Raw genomic sequence first — 22350 nt, 5'->3', positions numbered from 1 at the left:
GTGTTGCACAGGGGTTTTGCCCCCATCCCTAAATATGTTAAACCAGAGGAGTGACTACCATTGGTGATGGCTCGGCCTTGACTGGCAGTGGGTTGGTCCTGGAGCCAGCTGGCATTGGCTCTGTCGAACATGGGGGAAGCTTCCAACAGCTTCTCACAGAAGCCACCCCTGTATCCTTCCTGCTGTCAAGACCTGGCCACGCAAACCCAGTACAGTGCTGTGATCATTACTGCTGCAACTTGTTTTAACAATATGATTCATTTTCTCGTTAATATTCAGAATTGAGGTTGGAAATGAGTGCATTTTTTCTGAATTTTGAGAGTTTCCAAACATAATTGAGTCACCTGATCAGTGTCTATATGAACTCAGTCTTTTTGACAAGTCCCTAGCAATCCTTCCTGCCCCCTCTGCAGCCTCTCCTGCCCTCCTCACCCTCCTTCCCCAAGAACTACACCAATACTTTTTTACATTGTTTTCAAGAACTTATTTGTCTATACATAAACACTTCTATCAGTATCACTCCATGTTCCTTATTATTTCCCTTCTCTGTACTCATGTACACTGGGAACCACTTCCTTTTAAGGTTAAATAAATTCTTCAAATATGCAGATGAGGCAAGTTTCGGTATCTGCAGTGCAATTCAGAAAACTCTTGGAAACACGCTGTTTAAAATTAGTAGATTATGTGAAACAGTAGGAAACTGGTAATTTTAATGTAGTTCCTGCAAAAAAAAACTGCACAAAAAACCAGTGAAGAATTAGCTGATCAGATTATCTGATTTCTAATACAATCATTCAGAATTATTAAGTTCAGCAAATATTGTGGTTATTATGCAACAGTATTTTGTGATTTTCCTCTTAATCCCATTCTGGATGTTAAACTTTTGAAAACCTCTCTAGGAAATAACCTTGAGGATCAGTACATTAAGTAGTATAATAGAAAAGGTGTGTTAGGTTATTTGCTTAAAAAAATTGTCTGCAAGCGAAGGAGAAAAGTGTCCCAAGAGCAAATGGGGGAGCTCAAGTAATACCTTGCCCTGGGTACTTCCAGACCCATCCCGGGAAAGTCACCAGCTCACTGAATCCCAACTCCACACCGTCAAAGAAGCACAGAGGTACAAGGCAGGCAGGGGAACTCCAGTAACACAATTAGGGAAATAGCCTCTCCCCAGGTGTAGGGCTGTGCAGGAGACCTGGAGCCTCAGCACCATGGGATGGCAACACACACTCACTATTTGTTCTGGACGTGTTTTTACTTGTTGGTGGTGAGCAAGCTGGCTGCGTAGTTTGAGTTCTACTGGAGCACAGAAACAGTATCTTGTTGATTGGCTATTTTGTTTACTCAAACAAAAGTTTGCTGACTTTTCACTGTCTAGGCCTACCTTGTGCTAACTGCCACAGTGAACTGCGCTCCCAGCTCCATGGACTCAGTTCATTCTACTGGAAGCCTGTGGTGACTTTGTTAAAGTAAGGTGCTGACTTTGAAGACACCCATATTAAGTAAAATGAATCTTACTGAATTCTTGAAGGTCTTCATAGTTCTTTCTGTCCTCAAAGTTCTAAATTATTCTGCACACTACATGTTTTTTTCTGAGAAAGTTCCTGAAATATATTGTAAAATCATAGGTTAAAAATCATCCATTTGGCAGTTTGTTATCACTTGGTACAGGATAAGTGAAGTCTGAAATCAGGAGTTTAAAGTTACCTATGAAAAAGGAAAATATATCAGTGAAGATTCTATGGAATAAAGGTTGTGTTGGCCTATGTAATACATTTTCTCTTGGGCAAACAGGCATTGTTCACGTCTGACTTCAAATACTCTGTTGTATGGCAGACATGGACCCCAAAAATGGACCCAAATCAGTTGTCCCCCTAAAAGATTTTGAAATATACCTTCCTTTTTTTGTATGTTGTGCAGGTAATGGGTAAGGGTTTATGACTTTTTATCAGTTCTTCACAGCATTAGGTTTTATTTTGTCATTAGTACTTTTTTGACACTGATGCCTCTGACAATGAAGTGGCTGGACAACTGTGCCTGGTTGACTGTTTGCTCTGGACTTTCTGAAGTCTGGATACCTTGGGGTCCAGGAAGCATTTCTGTTTGAATTTATTCATGAAACTGATGCGTTTCATTTTAGGATTGTTTGTGTATTTTGTGTCTCTTAATATTCAGACAGCAAGAGTTCAATTGATGATATTGCATGTCTTCCCTTCTTAGGGATATTTGCTGCTTTGAATTTAGTCTTCCCTTTACAAGTCAAGTCCAGGCTGACATAACACGAATGCTCTTTATGATATGTGAGTTAAGATAAGAAAGGCTTCTTTTTTCACTGTGTTTCTGGAGTTCATTAACATTTTGCCTTTTCTGTTCTTTGCCAATGGATGTACAAAGAAGAGAGTGCTCAGTGCTGTTTTAGTCCCAATCAGCTACCCTACAGAAGAGGTGCTTTTGTACTTAATCAGCCTGAGAAGCTTGGATTCCATTCTCTGATTGGCATTCAAGTAAGCTCTGACATTCTTTCAAAATGAAAATTAGACATACTTGAAGGTTTTTTTTTCAGATCTGTCTACTTTGGACATTTACAAAAGTCTTAACGCAATTCAGGACTCCATGGCTGCCATGAGCTGTCCGATTCCAAGTCAGACTGAAAAGTTCCTTTAGGAAGTATACCATGAAAGGGTAGTCTTGTCCTTCCTCAAAATTAAGGTAAAACACTTCAAGTCTAGAGGGTCACCATTGCAGTGGTCTGTCAGGCAGTCTGAAACATGCCGTGCACTAAACTTCATGGCAAGTGCAAAAGTGAAGATAAACAATGCCCATTTTTCTTTTTTGCCTTCACAGCATGCAAGACTTGCGGTTTTGTTGGTATTACAAGCACCAGTGGATCACACTGCTGTGCATGAACCCAACAGTATTTGTTCTTGGCAGGTGTGAGGATGTCTCCTGAACCTCCCTCTCTGTTTCTGATACTATTAAGGGCCTTGAATTTGATGCACTCTGTCACAGAAGATTCTTGCTTCCAATATTGTAGCCTATTATCCCTGTGACTGTGAGCATTTTTGTTCAATGACATACTTTAGTGTTGCACTTTATTTTTCACACTGGCCAGGTGCAGGGCTGAATGTTTGCTTTGGATAATTTCTCTTGGAAAATAAATCTAGTAATTCAAAGAAGGTGAAATGGAGAATCTGATATTTTAACAGTAATGTTTGCTCTGTGTACCTATTGGGGTCCTTGATTCATTAAATATCTTCTCAAGACAAGCTCCATGTGTAAAGATTTACTCTGGCTGACCTTGCATGCCCCAGTTATATTACCATGAAAGGATAATGTGCAGATATGTCTACTTCCAGAAATGACATGGTTTCATTTTTCTCTCAAGAGTGTCATCTGCTCAGACGTTATCCAGAATTAGATATTTGCATGTTCTGTCTTCCTAGAGAGAAGATGCTGGCCACATTTATAACTCTGAGCAACGTCTTTTTCAGGATCTACTAAGTGCATTCCTGTAGGGATTCCCTTTAATGAGGAGGCAGAGCCCTTGCAAAGCTTAATGAGCATTCTATGCTAGTTATTCACATCTGAGTGCCATTGCCTGCTAATGAGGCAGTACTGGAGCCAGCTGGCCTATCTTGGGAAGTTCTTTCTTCTGTCATCTCCTGCTGTGAACATAATTGAGAGAAAAACACCTGAATCCTGGAACTTGGGACTTCCTAGGTATTTGTCCTATCCTTTTATCTGTGGGTGTGACTGTCAGAGGGCTAGGCTCTGTAAATTCGGGGATAAGCCTGTAAATTTTTGAATAATCTGAAAAATGTTTCATCCTCTGTTTCATTGAAATTTCAGCTTGCAAAATTGGAGGTGCATTTTAACCTCTTGAATTCCTGCATAAATTGGCATCTTTCTCTGACTTTTTCGCCAACTCTGTAAAGGTCTTCCTTTCAATCCTTGTTAAAGCCTAAGGAGTCTTCAGCGTGTCCTTCCAGAACTTTTTTAGGTGCTGCAGATGTGGTGTCCAATTGTGGAATCACTTGTTCTAAGGAGACAGTAATTACTCCTCTAGACTGTTTCTTATTTAGAGACATGCAGGTATTGTTGAAAACCTGTCATTTATCATGATTGTCTGTTCTGTTCCTCTAACAATTAAATTATTTGTCCACTCAAATACTCTCCTAAAAAGTGTTTGTTGTGGAGAAACTACAGGTGCTGGACTCTCAAACCAGTAGGACCCACTGAAATGTAGCTCGTATTTGCATTTTATTTTCCTTTGTTCAGTTTGCATGCTGGTCACACTTAGAATATTACATTTTCTGTGTCTGAGTGTCAGGTAACCAGCACTGAGTGTTGGAGTTGACAGTTTTTGTACAATATAGATTGCCTCATTATTGCCCCACAAACCCTGATCTGTAACCCTTTTTAGAGAAACTTATCCTGAGAAACTGATTGCCTGAACATAAATTTCCTTCAGCATGACAGAACCAATTCCAGAGCAGTTCAATACCAGCTATCCCTTACAGCTAAAGAAGATGGGCAATGACACTACATTCTGGAATTAAACAGGTGGCACTCTTACATGCTCATCTTCAAGGTAATATTCGTTATTTTTCTAGCAATTGGAAAGACCGGTCTGTAAGGCTGAATCTCAAAGTATTTTTTTTTCATACAGTGACAAGACCAGCTTGCAATTATTTTTTCGTTTTCTTACAGGGCATTATTACTAGTTAAAGTTTGTTGAGTTTGCTTGATCTGTGACCACTACAGTGGTTTTTCAGGGTGCTAACTTTACATTTAAGTATTTTTTTCTTAATGAATTATTTGTAAGGGAACAAAATCTTTAGTGTCTGCAAATGGTCCAGTATTTTTCTGATGCTCGTAGACAAAGACAAGCATACAAAGTTTGTACTTAACAGTGTCACAAACTGAAGAGATCTTTCTGAAGAGATTTTAATTCTTGAGTAACGAGAACTTTATGTTCTGTAGAGAAGTTCTATGCTAATCTTGATTAAGCATTTCACCTCTTCACCAGCCAGGACCGGTAAATACTGTCATTGTTTTATAAGGCCTGTGTGCTCAAAAACCTTGGTGATAATTCAAGTCAAAGTTTGCCCCAAGTGCTTTCAGTTATGTCTATACTGTCTGTACTTTTAACATCTACTCAAAAAATCAAGAGGTTTTTTTTTTTTCTGGCATACCCACCCAAATATCTTCAGGGGATTGCCTCTCCAGTTTCCCCCATCCTTCAGAGTGATAAGATTCCAGACACCTGTATCTCTTAGGGTTGGGTTGGACATCTCTTGATCTTCATAAGATGAAATGCATGTCTTCACATGTGTCTTTGTGTGCACATCTCAGTTTGAGACAGGCAGGTGTCAATTGTCATGTGTTTTAACTGCAGGCAACATGGCACAAAGTTCTCTATCAAATGGCAACTGTTTGGTACCAGTTTGTCAGAAATGGGGTTTTCTTATCAACAGTTTACTTCTGGCCTCCAGCTCTTCAGGAGGTGATCAAGCATCTGACAAGGAATCTTTTGGAAGTGGGATAAATCTGTTTGACTTTTCATACTAAAGAAAATATTCCATGTTTCTTTCTTCAGAGTTCTGTCACTGTCCACGTTAGGTCTCAAATACAACCTTAATGGCACTGTTAACTGGGCTGAAATGCTCCAGTAGGAAGAATTTTGGTTCACAGAGTGGTAATTCTATTTAAGTTGGTATAACGTGCCAAACTGTGGTGCAGGGAACTTCTGGTTTTTTAGTTACACTTCTGAGATTTCTGTTTCTTCCTTCACTGTCAAAGCCAAAATCATGGTCGTTTGTTCCTTGAAACATTTTCCAGGTAAGGAAATGCTGTTACTCTGAAACTTCAGAAGTTTCTGAAGCCTCGAGAAGAAGCTTCAAAAGAAAAAGTGTGTCTTTTTGTACTTCAGAAAAATACTTCCATTTCAGTATCCCGTTGCTACAGAGGCTAAAATGGGTAATTTTATTCTTGAGCTGTTGGAAGTGTGACAGATTTAAAACCATATGATTTGAAGATACCGGTTAAAACTGTGAATTGTGCATTGTGTGTAATATTTAGAATTATCCGACTCATGTTTTCTGTTCTTTGAAGAAAATTCTTTTATTTTGTTGAAAAGTATTGTATGTAATGAGTCATACTGCATTAAATGGAAGAGGGCCATAAGTTTATTATATATTTAAATTGTCATCAAAAATTTTATAACAAAAACTTGAATAGTTTTCTTGCTCACTGTTTTCCTTTTGAAATTCAGACTTGCCATGTAGTACTGAGGACATCCTGGAGAGTGGTCATGTGTATCTCTGGTTACAGACAAATGGCTGCGGTGCTATAGGAGCAGCATACCCAGATGTATTCCTTATAAACTTGATCATCAATATCTGAACAAGAGTTTCAGTGAGCCTGGAAATAAATTTGCATCAATATTTGCTCCTATATTCATAATTTCCAAACTTTTATCTGCTTCCAAGAACTACTGTCTCTCCAGTTCTTTATTCTGCCATTGTGTGCTGAACTTATTTAAAGTTGTAGAGCATCATAGAAAAATTCAAAAGGATTGAGGAAGGTGATATGGAAAGTAAGAACTACAGTTAATGTTTACATTAATGTTTTATCATAACAGAAGCACAGGAGTGCCCTCTAGTTCTCTTAAAAAAACAAAAAAATACAGCAAATTTGAAAATATTTTTAACTTAATGTGATCTTGGAAAGTAATTTTATTCAAATAATTATTTTCAAGAAAGGCATAAAGCAATGGAGAGCTAGAAATAAAGTCAGCATAAGGAATAACATTAGTGTTGGAAAAAAACGGGAAGGAAGGTCCAAGGTGTGTGCTAATGGACACAGTAATAGATAGTAGGATATTGCAGAGCTTCTTATTTGCATAATGCAAAAAGTTGCACCTCAGTATTTGTGCTTCCTCCCCTGCCCCCATTGATGCTGAGTGTGTTCCCCTCCAAGAGGCTGCTAGCACTGAATTCTATCAGATCATGTGTGGCTTTTCTGTTCCTCTGTGTTCTTTATGCTATTTTGTGCTTTCTGGTGCTGAAGCAGCATGTTTTTAATTGCTGTCTGGGTGAATTATAATTTAATTTTTGACTCCGGCATCTGATATGATGGTAAGATTGTGTCTTTATAGATGTTTCAGAATAAATGTAAAATAAAGGTGGTGTATAGTTATAAGTTTATTTTAGGTAATTTTTTTAGGGAAAATTTACAAAATGATGCTTTTCACAAATCAGATATAGAGTCATCTCTGAGATGTCAATGGGAGACAAGTTGCAGAAAAAGGAAACTATTGCTTGCCATCAGCTTTGTGACTTGAAAGATTACCTTTTACTATCTGTGTCAGTTGTAACTTTCATATATGATATTAAGGAACTGAGGTGATGTAGTTGTATTTTCTTGCAGGGGAATTCCTGGGAAGAAATGTGGAACAGTCATTGTAACAGCAGAGGAACTAGGTTGTTGCCGAGTAAGTGTGTTTCCGTTACTTTTTCAAAAATACAATTGTTTTGTGATTTACATTGCACTGGATTGCCAATGGTGTAATTACAAATTTGCATTCTGTGATTTATGTAAGAAGTTAGGATACTTTTTTCCTGTAAGTTGCTCTTAGTTTTAGATAGGAAAAGCTGAAAGAAGCAGAAGCCAATGTTCAATCTCTCTCTTGCACTCTTTTGTATTCTTTGTCATGCTTCTTCATGTGCTCCTTTTCTCAGAGTTTCTTGCACTGTCTCACTAGCTGTCACATACTTTCTGTGATATTTTCCTACCTGTGTTTAGTATTTGGATTAACTCTTATCTGATCTTTAGAATTTTTATACTTTAGTCAAACTTTTACAGCTTATATTCAGAATAGCAAAGAGTTTGGGCATCACTGAATTGCTGAGGTTGGAAAAGCCCTTGGGAGATCATCTAGTCCAACCCTTCTGCTGTTGGAGCAGGTTTCTCAGGGCTCCGTGGAGTTGGGTTTTAAGTGAAGCAGGCTTTACAATCTGTTTCAGTGTTTTGCTACAATCACAATAAAAATGTTTTTCCTTGTATTTAAATGGAATTTCTTGCATTTTAAGTGTGTACCTATTGCCTCTTGTTCTTCCACTGGATACCACTAAGCAGAGTCTGTTTACTGCCTCACATCAGGTATTTATACAAATGGATAAGATCCCCCTGAGCCTTCTCTTTTCCAGGCTAGATAATTCCAGCTCTCTCAGCCTCTCCTCAGATGAGAGATGGTCCAATCCCTTAATCATTTTAGTGACCCTTTTGCCAGAGTTGCTTCTGCATGTTAATGTCTTTCTTGTACTGGGGAGCCTAAAACAGTGCTCCAGGAGTGGCCTCACCAGTGCTGAGTCACTTCCTTCAGCTTTCTGTCACCTCTCTTCCTAATGTGTCCATTGGTCAACTTCGTGTCCACCAAGACCCCTTGGTCATTCTCTGCAGAGCTGCTTTCCAACTCTTTGGTCTGCAGCCTGTGCATGTGCATGGGGTTATTCCCCTCCAAGTGTGGTGCCTGCTATTTCCCTCTGCTGAGCTCCATGAAGTTCATGTTGGTTAGTTTTTTCCAGCCTGTACAGATGCCTCTGATGGGGACACAACCATCTGTTTTATAAACTATTTCTACTTTTTGTATTGTTTTCGAACTTGCTGAGGGTCTACTCTGTTGCATCATCCAGGTAATTAATGAAGATGTTCAACATTCTTGGCCCATTTCTGGCACCTGGGGTACACTGCTTGTGACTGGTCTCCAACTGGACTTTGTCCCACTGATTGTGACCTTTTGAAACCCAGCAGTTTAGCCAGTTTTCCATCTCTCTCACTATCCAGTTACCTAGTCTGTAATTCATTAGTTTGCAAAGAAGGATTTTGTGGGAGACAGTGTTTAAGGCCATGCTAAGGTCAGAAATAACATCCACTCCATCATGTCCCTTCATCCACTGAGCCACTCATTTTGTAAGAAAAGGTTTCCAGCTGATCAGGCATGAATTTTCCCCTTTGTAAATCTGTGCTGATGTCTCTTAGCCAGCTACTCATCTTTTATGTGTTTGGAATGTTTTCCAGGATTATTTGCTCTGTCATCTTTGCAGAGTTTGAGATAAAATTGGCCTGGACCCTCTTAGTTTGCCCTTTCTCAAAGACGGGAGAACTTCCCCCTGAGCATCACGACTTTACAAAGATAACTGAAAGTGGCCCCACAGTGGCATTAGACAGCTCCATCAGCACTCTCAGGAGCATCCTTTCAGGTCCCACTGATTTCTGTATGTCCAGTCTGTTTGAATGTTTCCTTGCCTTGTCCTCCTCTACCAAGGGCAAGTTATTTTTTCAGGCAGGTCTGGGTCTCAGATTACCAAGATTCTTGAAGGCACATCTTAGCAGTAAAGATGAAGGCATAGAAAGCTATGAGAAACATGGACTTTGCAATGTCCTTTGTCACCTGGTCCCCTACCCTGCTTAGTGTTGAGCCCACATTTTCCCTAATCATCCTCTTGCTGCTGTTAACACCTGTAAACCTGTTCATGGAACAGTCTTCCAGCAGGCCCTGCCCTAGTTAGCTGGTGAGTCTGCAGGTTTATCTTTGCATTAATCATACTTTTTGTATTCTTGATTTTGCCCAAAGAGGTGACCATGTGTGACTGTCCGTTTGCTTGGCCACAGCAAAGAAACTTTTCTCCATATTGGTTGTCAGAATGTGTGTATTTGGTTCCTTTCAGGCTGATTTTCTTGAAGGGTCTTGACTTTCAATGGCAAGCTGCTAAGCCATTTGCTTTACATACAGCAGGAGCAGACAGCAAAAGGTTTAAATCAGTGACAGAATGAGTTGTGTCTCACTGGAGTTTAAAAAATGAATTCTAATATACTTTCCTTGCCTGTACATCTCCTTCCCTCAGAATGCAATTTTGGATGTTAGAAAATGAAAAATCCAGAGGCATTTAGCATAGAAAATTACTCTTTCTCTGCAGCCCCCTACAAAGCAGTTCTTGAATCCAGCCATTCAAACTGCACTATGAGGACATTGCACAAATGTGAATATGTAGAGGTCATCTAGAAGACAGCTACCCTCATATATGGTTTCCTATTTGCATAGTTTAGTCATCGATTTTTATTTTTATCTTTTTTTAGTATAGTAAACTGTATGTTGTATGTAATTTTTCTGTATTATCTTTTCAGGATTCAGTTTTAATGCAATTTTGTGCTAACAAACTAGACAAGAAGGACTTCTTTGGGAAATCTGATCCTTTCCTTGTATTTCTTCGAAGCAATGAAGATGGCAGGTAGATGCCTTTTAAGTATTTTTGCTGCTAAACACTAGGCAATTTAAGTGTAATAAAATAGTTAAATAGTGTTACTTTTGCTAAGGTACAGTATGCTTTTAAAATCAATAGAATTCTTGAAGAAAATTGCAGGTTCAAAATTTACTAATATTTAGGACTTGTGTGAGATAAAAACATTTTATACTGCAAATTTTTAAATATCTTTTATCTTTTTTACCGTGTTCTAGGAAATAGAATTTGAAAATACCCTAAACAGAAGTTTTATTTTTTTATAAATGTCTGTTTGCTACATTAATGCTTTAATTTGTTCAAGTACATGATCTGCTGCTAAAACTTGACATGCAGGGCTCAACACACTGCCAATGTGGGGCTCTACTGGCAGGCTAAGTTTTCTTGAAAACCAAAAATTTTCACCTTCAACATCCTATCGAACCAAAGGCTGGTTTGATAGTACTTTTTGATATTACAGTGGCTGAACTGGAACAGTTGTTAACAAAAACCTATGTATGAGTATGTGTGTGTGTTCCCTGCTCTTTGCCTCTTGGGGGCAGATATAGGAACAGTTTCCTGAATAAAAACTGAATATCTTAAATTGCAAGCCTGGAGGAGTTGTGGCTCGTTTGTGAGTGACATTAAGGCCATTGGTGGAATTTGTCTGGGCATTACTGGGAGTAGTGGTATATGCAGTTTCTCTTGGCCTTTAATGCCACTTCCTTCCAAAGGTGAGTGTTGAGCCACTGATCTTCTATTGGTCTCCTGAATCCAGCAGGAGACTGGGGCAGTACTTCTGCACCTGTGGCAGAAGGATGCTTCCTTCTCTCTTTTTTAGCTTCAGGCATATCTTCTGAATCATAGCCAGGATAAACACATAGGCCTTTGGAATGTAAGGAGTATATTCCCCCAAACAACAACTTCAGTTACAACCGTATCAGGAATTTCAGTAGTGATTTCACCAGTGACCTTGCCTCCTGTTTTCTTTTGAACAACTCAGTCCCCAAGGTGGGGTTCAAAAGATGAATTTTAATTTTGCATCATTTAAAGAAAGCAGAATGCACTAAACCAATTCATTGTATTTCACCTGAGAGAAGGTGATATCTCACACAGGCTTATAGGTTTTACCTGAAACCGCCCTGGTTAAAAAATCGTGGACACAAAATGGGGAACAAGAATCCAAAAGCCATCACTCCCATGGCTCAGTTTCTTAATCTGCTAAGCAAGAGTCAAATCCTTACTGAACCACTTTCTTTCTGGATCTGTGACCAAAGTCTGGTTATATGAAGTCTATTTAAAAAGTGGGATGGAGAATGCTCTTGCCTGAAATAACTCACTGAATGGTTTTAATTCTTGTTGAAGTTTTGGGTAAAAACATTTTAGGTTACAGTGGTTCAACACTCCAGCTTGTAATCTCTCTCAAATGGGTCTGTCCTCTTCATGATTTCACCATGTTTCTTTTTTCTTCTATTAAATTTTATGTGGACGTTGTGTGAGTGAATACAGATGACAGCTCTTTTAATTCCATGTTTTGATAACACATAAGAAAACATAAATAAATGCAATATGTATTTTTTTTAATTACAGTTTTACAATCTGCCACAAAACAGAAGTTGTAAAAAATACATTAAACCCAGTGTGGCAGGCATTCAAGATATCTGTCAGAGCACTGTGTAATGGAGACTATGACAGGTAAGCTATAGGTTATTCTTTCTTAGCATATATGATTTTTGTCCCCTAATTCATGTATTCTTTTACATATAACTTTTTCTGTGCAGTTCAGTTCCTGCATAGTAGGTGTTCGAAACCATTTGTCACATTAAAGAATTTAGGAAAATAAAGTAAATATGCTAAATCTCTGGGAAATGCTACTGGTGATTTCTGGAAAACATTCTTTGCTCCATATAGTGTGGTTTAGAAACAGAAAGAAAAGACTAATTTAAAGAGTAGCCACTGTGACTAGTGTGCACAAGTATTTTTTAATAAAGTTTCAGTAAGAAACAATGATGATCTGTCTTCTTGGGTGATATTGTAATGTCCGAGAATGTTTTTAAATGAAAGCCTTTAAAAGATATACATCCATAGAGGAGAAACACAGAAGGTAATCATCTTCAGATTTGACATTTTCAGTGATCCCTTGAGAAAGTTCCATCTTTGAATGATACGAATACCATGTTTTTAATCAATATTTTACCAATAATAACAAGCAAATTAGTTGAGTAACAAGGGGTATTTCAGACTTACTAAAAGTGGCCTTGTTGGTTACTCTTTCAGTTAAATGTAATAAAAATGCAGCTATTTCATAGTAAGTATATTCTAATCAAATAGAATTTTAATTTGTGTTTAGGTTTATGAGCATAATGCCTGAGAAATATAGTACTCATGAAGGTAGTCTCTGGACACTGCACCATGTCTCATATTAAAGAAAAACAGTTTTCATAAGAATTAAAAAAAGATATTTTGGTTGAGGCTTAATAAAAATAACTCCAGCATTCCAAAAGAGAATTAAGAAGTATGGTAGCACTCCTCAAACTACTGTGTATCTATCATTGTCCCGTGTTGATTTTACTTTGTATGCTTTGAACATAATATTCTCAGTGAATGCCTTCTGAATAAAGGCTCTGTGAAACTTCATGATCCCACCTACAACAGTCAGTTTCAAATCAAGAAATGCTCATGGCCGTAAAAATAATCAAATTAGTATCTGCTGATAGTCCAGAAAAAGAATCCAAAGTTTGCATTTTTTTTAATTTGAAAACTTTTCTTTCTAAAGGTAAGGATTAGCTTTCTAAGCTCAACATGACAATATATAAAAACACAAACCCAAAAGGTTTCTTTCAGATAATAATAGTTTCACAGATCAAATTTAGGTGGTTTGGGTGCTATGATAGATATAAAAGGTGGTAGTAATGCCATTAGTAGGTGTATATCACAGTAAACCTTCATTCTGATTTTGGGAAGGCTGAATCCTCATTTAGTGTGTGCTGCAGGGTGAGCTCTGGCCACTTTTGTCATTATGAGAAGACCAGGATTTGCGTCATTTCTTTTCAAACTGAATAATTATACAATGTTTCCAGCTATCACATGGAGGACATTTCAGTCCTAGAGCAGTACCTAGTGTCTAGTATTTTTGTTCCTTTCTATTAGGGTAAGCTCTCAAATAGTACTTAGTTATTTTCGGCATAAAAGTTTTAAGGTAGATACCTATCTCTAACCTTGATTTATTTTTTTTAAATTTAAAATTTCTTTTGATTAAAATAGGGAACTCACTCTCTAAACTGTGTCCTTTTAGATAAAGGTTAAATATCAGTATCTGAAGATTCAAAAGATATTTTAGTACCTTGCATGTCATGCAAAACAGGTAGAACTTGAGATCTGTGATCAATCGTTTTAATACGAAATAAATTTCAAGGAGAGAAGAGCTTTATTCAAGGAATAATTGAATAATTGCTCTTACTGAGGTTGCATGTCTGAAGATCCTTCTCAGGAATTTTTTCTTGATATTCTTAAGAATTATTGATTCAAGTTTTCTTGCTGAGATGATTTGGCTGTTTGAACACAGCTTTGTAGGACAATTCAAAACTTAAATCCCACTAAATCTTATGTAAATCTTAACTTAGTAATGTGTCCTGACTGTCTTAATACTAACAGGTTTTGAAATCTGTAAGTAAAATAATGGTTCTCTAGGGGAAAAAATATTACCTTTTTTTACTAAATTAAATAAAGTGTCCTTTCAAAGGTCAAATACTTGACGGGATAAAGTAGGTTTGGAGCTGTTCTTCACTTCATTCCACAAAATAACTTTCACTTTAATCAGTTTTCCTTCTAAGGTAACTTAAACCCAAACTAAATTCCACAAGAGGTATAAAATATTACAAATGGTGTGATCAGAGCCTTTAAATTTGAGTTGGAAAGAGAAACATCCAGACAAAGTAATTCCTCCTTTGCTTATTTTGGAATGTCATAAAAGAATGTCAAAAACAACTGGGTATTAATTTCTTAGTGTACATAATATCAACCTTATCCGTAAAGAGTCCTTTCCTAGTAAAGAAAATTATTCAACATGTGTTTGACTGTGTTTAATTGGAAGGATGGGGAACAGTTTTTGTGAAAGCAAATTATGAAGTAGTTGTGTAGATTCCTGTACTCTCTATTAATACCACTGACCTGATGACTTGGTGTGAAACTGTTCTGAAGAATAAAAGTAAGTTGTTGCTTAAAATGTAGGAGGTCTAGAGGTGTTATTTTTTTTATCCCACGTTCAGTTCATTTTAGTCCAGATAGGATTCATTGTTACTGATTGTTGAATTTACTTCTATATGTACACTTTCTGTAGTAAAAGGAGGTGTGTACTATCTCCATTCCTGTGTGTTTCCTGTTTCATTAATTATGTTGATGATAATGTGCTCTGTGGTATTTATATGTTAAGAAATCCGCTCTTCAACTAAGTATGTAAAATAAGACTGATCCTTGGCAAGTTTTTTGTTTCTACATTTTGGCTGTTTCCCGCTCATCCCTTATGCAAGAATAGTTAGAACTGTCCTGAGAGGTCCATGTTAATCATAAGGAAACAGACAAAATGTGTTCTTAAAAACTTTAATGATACTTTAAGTTTTGCAAAATCATTTATTAAAAAATGCAGAAAATCCAGAGCATCAGCAATTAAAAATATATTAGTTAAAATTCCAGTGTGTTTAATTGTGTCCTTAGTTTCCACTGTATTTTACTACTAATTTATGAAGATGTGTTGTATAACCTGAAGGATTGGCTCTTTGCTGCACCATGAGAAATGAATGAAAACTTCTGCTTTCTGGATGTGGCACAATTGATGCACCCCTATGCTATTAAATTAAAAGGCAATCTGGTACATTTTAATGTATATTTAATAAGGTTGTGTTGTTGGTTTTATTTTCAGGACAATTAAAGTAGAAGTGTATGACTGGGATAGAGATGGAAGGTAAGACATTAGTTCTGTTGTTAAACTTTATCTGTGGATGCTTACAGATATTTTAAAAGGTATAAATATGTAGTGTCTAGAACAGTACTAGAGATTGTTATTTATCCATTTTTAGAGCCGTTGGTACTAGAAAAAAGGTTCTGCTGTGATACAGTTCTGTTTTCTTTTGCAATTTTGGTAAATCCTAATGCCTGTTTCAAACATGCTTGCATGTCTATTCATCCATGGAACAAGCAGGATGGAATGCTTTATGACCTGTAAAATCAATTTTGTAAATCTCAATATGTTATCAGTTAATGTAGGTGTATGAAGAGATGCATAATCCATTTTATAATCTACTTCCTGATACTTAAAACACTGCTTTATGAACCATTGCTTTTCAAGTATAATAAAATACATGTGCCTGCAATTGCCACTTCATGGTTGCCCAGATATTGCAATGTAGAAGCCCCCATTAGTTGTCTTAATTTCAGATGGGGTTTGAATGTTCATTTCCATGTCTGTCTTCAAAAGGTTGTAAACTCTTGAGTTGAAAGACCTGAGTTTTATATAACTGTTGCTGGAAAGAGGGCAGCTGAATATCTGTGGCTTTTCTGTTGCTAAATTCAGGAGGGATATCCACTGTTATTCTGTACTGACTGTATATTTTTTCTGAAAAAAAAATAGCCTTTCAAATTGCCTTTATTTTGATAAACAAGGTAGTATTATTTTTTAACATGCTGGATTGAGTGCTCATGTTCTTTTAAAAGTTATCTGAACTTGTATCTTAATACTTTGGTTAGAAACTCACATATCACGGTGCTAAAACTAGGTGTGTTACAATAATATGTTTATTTCTATTTATCTTTAAGTTGGTCTGTCTTAATTATTTCCTATTAATCTCAATTTATATTTTAAAATACATGGATATGCACCTGCATTTTTATTTTTAATATTATTTATTTTACAGTAATTCCTTTAATACTACCAATGAAACTTGCTTCCAGTCTTATAGATAATGCCATAGTTCTTCTGTGACAATGGATCTTGTAACCATAATGGGCAAATTTATCCTGTGCTGCCTTTCATTTCCTTGCTCATAAGATCCAAAAGCATATTCAGCTTTCTCAGGTTATAATTTTCTCTTTTTGGTTCTATCATGAAGCCTTTTGGCTTCTAAGGATTTTTGTCACATGTTTACCCTCTATAAATACCTGCTAGTGCAAGTTCATCCCTCTTGATCAGATGTTCCCTGGAGAGGAAAAATGACATATTCTGGTAATTAAAATAGGTGTGTTTAAATTAACAAAGCCATACTAGCAGCAAATCACTGCATCCCTGTTAGAATTTCTGTTAACATCCTTTCCTCACTGAGATTCACTAAATCCTTGAAAATTTGATACATTTGTACTTCTCTGCAAATTTTTTGAAAATAAACTAACAATGAAAAGTTGTATTGCCAAGTTAATAATAAAAAAAAGGTTTATTTTATCAAGATATCAAACCCCATGTGCTGTCTGATTTTGTCCAAATTTGTTAAGGTTAAAAAGAAAAGAAAGAAATCTGACAAATAATACTGTGTAACTGCAGTTCTGAGTGAAATCTTGAACATACTGTGGATTTTAGGCAATCATTAGCCTCTCCACTCTCAAACAGTTTGAAAGGTAATCTGCTTTTGCTCACATCACAATTTGAGTGCCTATAAAATTATCTAAAAAACAAAAAGTGAAGAATACTATTACATGTATTCCTATTTATTCTAATTGTATGGATTTTTTTGTTTTCTGTCTTTTTTGAATTTAGAAGCAGGCAGAGCATCGATTAAATTCCTCTGAAATATGAGTCAGCACTCGTCTCATGTAACTTCAGACAATGTACAAATCAGACAAGTAGACTGAACTAATCATTTAAGCTACTTCAGTAGCTTATGGGGGAAAATGGTCTGATTGAATCCATCCTACCTGGAATAAATTGACAGTTGGTGATGCTTATGACTTACTAGTGATCATAGCAAGAACCTGAGTGCCTAATTTAACTTTGCATTGCCAAGTGTATCTGAAATGAATCCCATTCAACTATAACGACTTTTTGTACAATTCTGCTGTTACTCAGTTTATATTAATTTCCATTTTTGATGGGCTCTTTTTATAAGCAATTGTTACACTAGATCATCACCTCACCAGGCTAAATATGTTTGCTCCAGAGATGTGCAGACTGGGCAGGGACAACCTTTGAAAGAGTGCCTGTGCTCCAGATAGCAAAGCAAGGTGTACTGAATATTGCAGGCTGGTCAGTCAGGAAGGCAACATTACTGTGCATACACTTGATTTCTGACTCTTGACTTGATCTGATTCTGACTTCCTGAGTCTTGACTAATAAGATTTTTTCCCTTTTCCCCATTCTGGGATATCTGTGCTTTGAAAAAACACCCACAGTGCTTTGGATTGAGTTCCTTACTGTCACTTTTCTAAATTAATTATTAAGAGTAATTACCATAATGTGATATCATGATCAAATAGCTCTCACTTTCAAATGTCACTTAAAATTTCTTGACTGAAAGTAATACAGGCCCTTTGTAACATTAACACTATTCATTAATAAACATTTCTTTGTCTCAAACCAGTTTCTCCACAAAAATTGTCAAAATGTGAACCACTTGTTCTAATTGATACCTTTTATTGCTTCTAAGGGCTGTAATAACCCTCAAAATATTTGATGCTATAGAAGTTATGAAGTTAGTTTTGTTCCTTTGGGCAAGCCAACTTAGTTACTTTGGACTTCCCACAAGCTTGTGTGAAACAGCCAGGTTTTTGTGCATTTGTCTGTTTGTTTCTTTGGGGTTTTTATTGAGTTTCCTTTTCAAAGAAATGCTTGCAGACAGGTCTAATGGAAGGAAAAAGTAAAATAGCTTGCAACTTGATGTCAGCAATAATCTGATGTTTTTATTTCTCTCTGAAGGCTTTTTTACTTAATTTCAAAAAATATATTATTTGGTATACATGGTGCAAAAGCCACTTCCTAATTTTGAGGTGGCTGTTACATAGGAAAAATGTTTTTTCTTGAGTTTAAAAGCTGTAACTACCCTGAGGCCACAGAACAATTCATCTGAGAATCTCAACATTGCTGGAGAGATTTTAAATCTCAGATTCTGTGCTCTTCCACAGTATTTTTTGGTCCTGCACCTTCACCCTCACTCTCCAGCTAGATAGTTGATTTTTAAATTATTGCATTTTTCCCCTTATTCTTTAACATGTTTCTCATTACGGTTGTCTTTTCCTCCATTTTTTTTCCTTTAGATAAATAAAAAATTCAAAGTTAATACAAGTTTCGAAAGCAATTTTCAGCACTTCAAAACACAGTGCTAAAAGTGGAAGATTTAGGAAGATGGGCTTCAAGTGAAATTTTATGTGCTAAGTGTCTTTGGTTCAGTGTTCTGATATGCCATTCATGTACAAAAATCTCTTAAGTCTAGGAATATTTGGTGTTAAGAAGGCAAAGAGAATAACTACTTTGGATTCTCAATCCAGAGAATAATAATGAGATCCACTTGGTGAAGCATGATCATTATTACTGGGAAGGATCAATGCCTTGTTTTTCTTTGAGTTATACATCTGTCAATTTTATCCAACTCATCTTTCAGAGGCAGCCTAGGGCAGGGCATACATCCACCTGAATTCTGTGTTAAGATCCAAGTTTACAATCTTCTAAGTGCAGAGAACTCTGAGACTGGTTATATGTACTTATCTTTGTATCTCAGGTCTTGTCAGTGTTTGTATATAATCAAAAGGAAAGGAGGCTTTCCAATGTCTCTTAGAATTAAAGAAGCAATTACTTTTAAGCAGTACTGATATTTTTGTTCCCCAGAGGCAGTCCTGTATGGAATTGCTTGTTTCCTGTTTGCAACAGCATGTTTGTAGGTACTCGTTAAGCTGTTGTTTGAATTTCTGCCTTTGAAATACACAACCTGACTTGAAAATACAAGATTAGAACTGTTATGAGAGGGAAAGGTTCCAGTTTAGCCAGTATGTGTTTTCATCCAGTGCTGTGGTTACCCAAGGTTTAATACTCCTTTTGTGCTACAGCCCACATAGAACTCAAGTTCCATAGCCTGTATGGATGCTTCCTCTGTTCCCTGGTTAAAGAGGCATTTCGTCAAAGCAGATATACCCCTCTAAAATATGTCTTAAGAAAAGTCTTTGCCTACCTTGGAAGCAATTTCCTTATCTCCTGATTGAAAGAATGTTGCATGGGAGGTGGTCTGTTCTGAAACGGACTAATGAGGAATATCTTCACCATGTAGTATTACACAAGCTTTCTTACAGAATACTTTACTTATTCCGTGTGCATTAGATGATGACTGGGCCTTTTAGTTGTTTGATTTACATATTTTGTGAGTTCATGCTGATTTCAGAAAATGCGATTTATATATGAGGTGTGGTTTTGTTAATTTCATTATGAATAAAGCAAGAAAGAAATTTCATGTTGCTATGAATTGTTTACATTTTTCCTCTTGCAACATTCAGACTTGTTTAAATTTGCTGTTAATACTTATAACTTAATTAGAAGTGTGCTACATTTTTTAAAAACAAGTTTCACAAGTCACAAAGTCTTAAAACTTTGACTTGCTGTTCTAGTTAACCATTGGAGAGAAAATAAAAAAGTTGGTTTCATAGCTTGCCAGATGTAGAGGCAGAGTACAGGATAAATACAATGCCTTGTTAAGGGCACAGCTGGGAAAATTTAGGGCAGCAGTGAGGAAAGTTCATCTGGGCAGAGTGGAGACTGGGAACAAGGCTTGTGGCTGCTGGGAGCTGTGCAGCCCCTGGTAGGCACTCACCCCTGTGGTCACTTCCACTGCAGGTACCCGTGCAATAGGAACTCGCAGCTCAGTCACTGCTGGAAGCGCTGTGGTTTCTGTGCCCCAGTTACCTGACCCCAGAGTCGCTTTTCTCAGCAATGCTGCATCCATTACACTCCCTCTGGCCACTGCTCACAGTGGCTCCTTGGCAGCATGCCTGCCCCTGTTTAAGAGTTGACAAAGCAGTTTTCAAAATGTGGATGACAGTACAGGAGTGCCAAATGTATTCTTGGAGTGGAACTGGAATTTAGAAAGAAGCTTGATAGCCACTGCTTTACTGGGAGGTTAAGATCACCTTTCCTGTAGTGTCTGATACCATAAGCTGAGTAGCCTCAGTATGTTGCTTTTCTCTTCTCAGGTGGAAAATAAGCTTTGGGTCTTCCCCTTAAAAGTACCTTTCAAATGTCATGTTACACAAATTGATAGGGCTGGTCTTTTGTGGTTTAAGTTACTCCTTTTGTGCTCTTAATATGTCCCACAGTTCAGGGTCTGTAGTGCCAGAGGTCATCCAGTGAGGAACTGGTGATAGTCTTTGGCAGCCCACTCAGTTTTTCAGATTCTGTAAGCTTACATTCACAGTTCTCATTGTACAGTTAAGTTTAGCAAAAGTATTTAACTTAATGCTTTCCATCTCTATATTACTAATAGAGTGAACACATAGCAGGGGACAAATATTTTTAAGCAAATTGTATCTGTTGCAATTGCTCCTTTCTTGGGGGTCAGTTCATATTGGCTATGCTTCTCTTTTTGATGAATAGATAAAATACATATTTGAATTATTAAATGCCATTTATTTGATTTGAAAACCTTGTTTTTTTTCATACAGCCATGATTTCATTGGAGAATTCACAACAAGTTACAGAGAGTTGTCAAGAGGGCAATCTCAGTTCAACGTGTATGAAGTAAGTAGAATGAGTATTTATTCACTCTTAGGAAACAAATGAGAAAACAAGGAAAAACATTGAAAACAATGAAAATATTTTCTTGCCAATAATGAGAAGATAAGGCTACGTAGTTATAGGGTGGTTTTCTGTATACAGATCTTTGTCATTCATTAAGGTATCCTTTAACTGATCTCAGATTACTGTCATTAAACTTTGGTATTATTTAAAATTTCATATTCCTAATAGAAGAGATAACTATGGTGGTTTAAGGTAAGCACTAATGCAAAACAGGGAAAGAGGGTGCTTCAATTGTGTCCAGATCTTTTATTTTAAAGATGAGGAAAGGTGCAGTTGTGCAGAGCAGGACAAAGATTATTGAAAGCCATAGAGATTTTTTCTTATTTAGATCCAGGATCAACCCCAGAGTTACTGGAATTTTCAACAGTTTCCTATGGATAGTGTCACAACACAGATTAGTGTATACAGTGAAAATGTCCTCTCCTGTTGTATCACCAGCATGACTCCTGCCCTACCAGGAATATTCTGTCCTAACATCTTAAGTAATTTTTCAGTTTCTTAAATATAGTATCAGTATCATATCCCAGGGACAGCACACATTTCCTCAGCACCTTACATTTTGCCTCCCAACATTGCAGTGATGCTGCTTCTACTTGATTAATCTGTACAGTATCACAACAAAAGAGACTGGACAAATTAGTTTTAAATGTTTTGCATTTACAGACTGACTCAGGGCAAGCAGGGAAGTTTGTGTTTGGGTGAGTGTCCCATATTTTCAGATTAAAAACAGTGCTAGAACAAGCTCTTTTCAGTTGAGCTTTTCTTAATAGGTAAGGGTTCATGTAACTTCCTAGGTTTCTGCAGGGGTGTAAAACTCAGAGGCTAAAAAAAAGTTTAATTTATAAAACTATATGAAATTTGAAAAAAACACATCAGTATTTTTACAATTATAGTACCTGGAATTATAGGAGAGAAACACGCTGTCATTTAATTCATTTTTGCTCCCAAGTAAATGCTTTGTTTCCTATGATACTTCACTCCAAGTTCTCGTGTAGTTCCTTGCAATTCCTCAGAAGCAATTGTCAAGTTACCTGAAGCAGAAAGTTTAGATGAATCTCCTTTTTGGCATTTAATGACTGCTGGCAAGCAATATGCTGCTAATTCAGGCCTGAACAGTGAATTTTGTAGAGCAGTGAATGAACTGCCACAGGGCAGACAGGCAGTCTGTTACCTTCATTTACCTCTTCCAGGCAATTGTCAGCAGGACTCACTTTCTGGCTAAGATTTTGGTTCAACAAGAATTGCTGTATTGTTTAATAACCACCATTACACAGATTTAATCCATTGCTCACCAGTCCAAGCACTGTTACATGG

The 22350-nt window shown here is 36.9% G+C and overlaps 1 protein-coding gene across 1 annotated transcript in view; it reads left to right on the top strand.

Moving 5' to 3' along the window:
• CPNE8 (copine 8) overlaps positions 1–22350 on the top strand; it is an 81810-nt gene that overhangs the window by 35023 nt on the left and 24437 nt on the right. The window contains exons 7-11 of the mRNA XM_071552595.1: positions 7429–7492; positions 10186–10289; positions 11868–11972; positions 15196–15237; positions 20901–20976. Coding sequence (XP_071408696.1) covers positions 7429–7492; positions 10186–10289; positions 11868–11972; positions 15196–15237; positions 20901–20976 — 391 coding nt within the window. The remainder of the gene's footprint in view (positions 1–7428; positions 7493–10185; positions 10290–11867; positions 11973–15195; positions 15238–20900; positions 20977–22350) is intronic.

The sequence above is a fragment of the Pithys albifrons genome, chromosome 3 (assembly GCF_047495875.1).
Source record: "Pithys albifrons albifrons isolate INPA30051 chromosome 3, PitAlb_v1, whole genome shotgun sequence".
NCBI classification, from domain to species: domain Eukaryota; kingdom Metazoa; phylum Chordata; class Aves; order Passeriformes; family Thamnophilidae; genus Pithys; species Pithys albifrons.
This window is presented reverse-complemented; position numbering and strand designations above follow the sequence as displayed.